The 5,650-nt window shown below is 33.9% G+C and overlaps 1 protein-coding gene across 1 annotated transcript; it reads right to left on the bottom strand.

Annotated features, from left to right (window-relative positions):
* Positions 1 to 3: 3 nt before the first annotated feature.
* LOC127160957 (uncharacterized) lies at positions 4 to 4,396 on the bottom strand (the record flags this gene model as incomplete). Its single annotated transcript, XM_051103598.1, has 4 exons — positions 4,295 to 4,396; positions 2,368 to 2,685; positions 336 to 632; positions 4 to 186 (listed from the first exon to the last, which is right to left on the bottom strand). Coding segments are annotated over exons 1-4 (856 nt in total), but the record flags the coding sequence as incomplete, so codon positions are not given.
* Positions 4,397 to 5,650: the final 1,254 nt, after the last annotated feature.

Below are 5,650 nucleotides of genomic sequence, written 5' to 3' on the forward strand. Positions count from 1 at the left end.
GCAGTCTGTCTCTGAATCTCCCATCAAGAACATCATCATATATAGTGATATTGTTGTGCCATGGTGTGATTTGAGCTATGAAAGTTATGTCATTCATATACACCCACATAGCCACTTCTCCCTTTATTATTTCAGTACGACCAGAGTTTAGAGTGACTGAATCTCCCTCCTTCACTGATATTTCATCTGTATAACCAAACAGGCACAGAACAAACCAAAAGGTTTTGTCACAAAGTAATACTGTTTAAATACTTCATGTTTGTGTACTTAAGTAATTAGTTTGAAATGTAATTTCCAAAAGAATAATAATATAAAACAACAAATATTTAACTCACCATAGACAGCGAGAAAGTAATGTATGCTCATACGGTTGATCTGTAGTTCATAAGCTCCAGCATGTTCAGTTGTGGTGTTTGTGATGGTCAGAGATCCAGTTTGTTTGTCCAGCTTCAGTCTGTCTCTGAATCTCCCATCAAGAACATCATCATATACAATGAATCCATCTGCTCGTTTATTGATTTTAGCTATTAAAGTGTTTTCTCTTCTAAACTTCCACTGAATCTCATCATCTGTTATTTCAGTAAGATCAGAGTTTAGAGTGACTGAATCTCCCTCCTTCATTGGTATCTCTTCTGTATCATCAAACACACACAGAGAACAAACAAAATCAGGGTTCATCACAGATTCAGAGTGATATCTTGTGGTTTACTAGAGTAAAACGTTTGAAGTTTAAATTGGAAAAAAAAAAAGAATTATATAAAATATCAGAAATGGTGTTTGAATTAATAACTGTATGTTTGTGTTGATTCAGTAAGGATCAATCATTGACCCAACAACTGAAACCAACAGTATTCTGCATGAAGGTCCTTTATTTGAGCTTCTGCATAGTTCACTTCATTTGTATTAATTTAGTTTCAATTTGACTATAGCTCTATATTTAATCTGATGTCAGTGTCAAACTAGATAAAAAGTTTGTCAAGACAAACTTTAAGTTGGCTTGAGAAAGCTGGACCAAAATGTTTGAAAAAGTTTGAAAACTTTAAAAAGTTTGAAGTTTGGTGGTTTTCAGTCTGAAATAGTTTAACGTTTAAAGTAGTTTTAAAAGGTTAACATTTGAATGTTTTGAAGGCAATGAAGTCTGTCAGAGATAGATGATAGATAGATAGATAGATAGATAGATAGATAGATAGATAGCATGCTATTAACATGATTAACATGTAACTAGCATGTTGTTATGATGATTAACAAGTTATTAGCATGTTGCTAGCATGTTACTAGCATGTTGGTAGCATGATTAGCATGTTATTAGCATGTTGCTAACATAATTAACAAGTTACTAGCATGATTCCAGCATAATTAACATGTTACTAGCACAATTTTATCATGATTAGTATTTTACTAGCATGTTGTTACCAAGGTTCTAACATGGTTAGCATGTAAGTAGCATGTTGTTACCATGATTCTAGCATGATTAGCAAGTTACTAGTATGTTGTTAAAATGATTAACAAGTTATTCGCATGTTGTTAGCATGATTAGCATTTTACTAGCATGATTGGCATGTTACTAGCATGTTTCTAACATGACTGTAGCATGGTTAGCATGTAACTAGCGTGTTGTTGGCATGATTATAGCTTGATTAGCAAATTATTCGCATGTTGTTAGCATGATTAGCATGTTACTAGCATGTTTCTAACATGACTGTAGCATGGTTAGCATGTAACTAGCATGTTGTTGGCATGATTATAGCTTGATTAGCAAGTTACTAGCATGTTTCAAGCATGATTAGCATGTTAGTACCATGTTTCTAGCATGTTACTAGCATGTTTCTAGCATGATTAGCATGTTACTAGCATGTTTCTAACATGACTGTAGCATGGTTAGCATGTAACTAGCATGTTGTTGGCATGATTGTAGCTTGATTAGCAAGTTACTAGCATGTTTCTAGCATGATTAGCATGTTTCTAGCTGGCATGTTTCTAAGTTTCTAACATGTTTCTAATTTGGGTTTCTCAAGCCAACTTAATAACTCTTAAATGCAGAATGATATTATTAATTTTAATTTTATTATTAATGTAGATATTTGATTATTTTAGTTTTCTCTTACTTTTCGATTATTCGTTATTTTACGCGCCCAGATGATGCGCCACATGCTCCGTTCATTCATGGTCCTTCAGTTTGAAGGATTCAGTCGTGAGCAGATCAGTCAAATGACTTTCTGTGTTCGTGCTTTATGATCTCTTTTCCAGATTTGTAGCTTTGTGGTTTGTTTGCATGGTATCTCTTTTACCTGTTTTTGTGAACAACTTAAAATTCCTTATCAGGAATTTTGGTCTTACAATTAAAATATAAAACTTAATTTAACTCACCAATGATAGAGATAAAGAAACTCTTCCACAAACTTCTGCCCTGCAGTTTATAACGTCCAGCCTGTTTCATCCTTACGTTTGTGATGGTCAGAGATCCAGTTTGTTTGTCTAGCTTCAGTCTGTCTCTGAATCTCCCATCAAGTACATCATCATATACATTGAATCTGTCTGCCTGTTTTTTGATTTCAGCTAGTAATGTGTATTCAAATTCAAACCTCCAGTGAATCCAGTCATCATCCATTATTTCAGTAAGACCAGAGTTTAGAGTGATTGAATCTCCTATGTTCACTAACTTCATTTCATCACCACCCGATGCACCTGCAGAACAGAGTTAATCACATATTAAAACTTTCAAATCATTTGATGTTTGTTTGATGAAGCTTTAGTAAAATCCTTTTTTTAATCTTTGAATTTGAGGTTAATAATATTATGCAGCAAAAGACAAAAGCAATACCACTGAGGTGCTGATAACGGAACTCTTTGGAATGTACAAATGCGTCAGTCTTTGCCTTGGTAACGCAATTGTAATGTAAACAGCAATATGGACGATGATCAGATATTTCAGTTTTTGGGATTCCTTTTTTACCTAAAATTTTATTCGAGAATTTATGCCGAGAATTCCAGGCCGAGAACGGTTTGTAATCGTGCCGTGTCGTACCAGGCTCAGGTGGAAACACAACTGGAACTGTACCTGACCGTTCTAAGAAATGTTCGGCCCGACAGTGGAAAAGCGGCTATTCATTTTATTAATGATAATGCAATGAAACACAACAAATTGTGCGGACATACTTTTTGGAAAAGCTGTCATAGAAAGAATTTACGAATACATGCAAAAACAAGAGAGAACCAACAAAATATTATTCGCTGATTATGCTGTAGTATTTTTGTTGTTGTTGTTCTTTCCTCATATTTAAAACATTTCAGGGGAGACACTGCAGGCAAAAACGCTGTATTTTCATGCACCTGTCAAGATTTTGAGCTTTTTGGCCTTTCATGAAGTGTTTTTTTCAGACTATTGGAAAGAAAACATCCAAAAAAATTTTATGGAACTTGTGTCAATAGATTTCAATTACAATCCATATTTTTAAAGGCCGTTTTCTCAAAATGAATTTTTTTCTCCTACACTGAGCCATAAATGTCCACTTCAGTAGCACTTACACACACCAAACTTTACATTTTTATTCCTGTCTATAACCTGAATGTTATTACAGAGGGTTTTGTTTATATATAATTTTCTTGATTTTTAAAACATTTTATTTTTCAAAATATTGTAAAAAATTCTGGAGTTTTTTTTTTTCCCCTGAATTATGGACAAAATGAGATAAAATTGCCTCTGTAAAAACTCAAGTTTTAGATCTAATGTCTCGAAAAAAAAATAAATAAAATTAAATAATAATTTAATATTTAAATAACATTTGAAAAAAGTTGTATATAAAAATGTTTGCAATTATTAATATCATCATTCAACTTAAATAATGTAACTATTTGTAATTTGAGAAAAGTTGTAATACAAAAAATGTTTGCAATTATTTTTTTTTTTTTTTTTTTTTTTTTTTTTAAACCTAACATTCTCGCCCTAAAAGAAATATTTTCCTCATATGTTGACAAAAAATGTAGAGTTGGAAAAAAAAATCAAAAAAATCAATCACCACAGACCAATTCCCTCCAGACATCACTTTTGGTCATTAGTGTAAATAAAATGCTTTTATTTTAATCTTTAATGTCACACTAAAATTCACCTGCAGTGTTTGAGCTTCATATTTATTTTTTATTTAATATTTTACACATAAATTGATTTTACATAAAAAAACACAGTTGAATTCAATATGAGAATAACAGTTAATGTTAAGTCTGACTAATTTAACCAGTAATTTATTACATGTTAGTACAGAAAGAACTGAAACCATAAAACAAATTTTAAACTCACCAACCAGACGCCATAAACATAAACAGAAAAAAACTGATTTGAAAAGCATTTTCCTCATCGGTTCACTGAAAAGCTCTCAGTAGTAACCCTTAAAATATCTTAAACACAAGTGAACTGTGATATTTATTTGGTTGTGTGTGAATCCTCCCCTAACCGTCATCACAGTTTACTTTCAGACGTCCACCCCCTTTTTTTTACATCAGGAAAATCAACAAGCTTTTGTTGATCTTACATTCTCAAACTCGAAAGGAACAGGCAAAGTTCAGCTAGGTGATCAACAGAAGCAATTTAAGTCAAAGTTGAATTCAATACCAATGTAAAGTGATCCACACTAGCATTTTCATGTGTTTTCCAAAGGTCATCGGATGATCAGAAGTTCACTTTTACATGTTGTTTGTTGGCAGTGTATGTACAAATCTACCCTATAATGATAAAAATCCATGCAGTGGTTTTTAATTAATCTGTAAAAATAATATCCCCTTTTTCAAATCGAGCCATTCTCAAATGCCTGTTGTCGTGGCGTCACACCCACAGAGGCCGCTCCCACGATAGTTGATTGACATGAGCGTCTTACCTCAGATCAGCTGTAACAGTCCAACCTCCTTGTTTTAATGCCAGAGCAGGGATGTAAGTTAGACAAGAATATCTCCGAATGAGCGATTGAGGTGAGCTGGATGATAATATTGAACATAGTGGTCGTCATTTACTCCCCACATCTGAGCCGCTGAAGATGCAGTGTATTACACTTGTTTGTGAAGGGAATGCGCCTCCCAATCTACATAAATGTGTCTATGTTCGCGCAAATCATTCGTGATCCAGCTTCACTTACAGCAGAAGTGAGTATAAGGGTTTTTTTATGAATCTTTGCAATTGCCTTTCCTAGTTAGCAAGTTTAGCGGCTAAACGCGGGTAAATGCGGCTAAAGTAAACAGGCTCGTCACTCCACAGAGAGAAGAAAGGGGTGGGGCAAGCAGCGACCATTTGCATTTAAAGCCAACACGTTCTCACTCCTAACTCGTCACATATTGATGATTGGTCAGGACCCCTTGGGTTAAATTTTTGACGCTCAGGGTACCCCTTCAGCGTCATTTTTCGACACGCAGGGTCATCCATTGTTTTCGGTTGTTTTTCTTAATTTAATGGTTTGCATGCATTTGTAAAAATAAATTATTTTATATAAATATATACTTCCATTGGAGCACCTACCCCACCCCTACCCTAAACCTACCCAAAACGGACCATACACAAGCAGTATAAAAGCATTATAAACGAGTCATTTTGCATTCCGAGTCTTCTGAAGCCATAGGATATATATGCAAATAACAGAAGGTTTTAATCACTGAAAGATCTTACAAA

This window comes from Labeo rohita, unplaced genomic scaffold (assembly GCF_022985175.1).
Source record: "Labeo rohita strain BAU-BD-2019 unplaced genomic scaffold, IGBB_LRoh.1.0 scaffold_504, whole genome shotgun sequence".
NCBI classification, from domain to species: domain Eukaryota; kingdom Metazoa; phylum Chordata; class Actinopteri; order Cypriniformes; family Cyprinidae; genus Labeo; species Labeo rohita.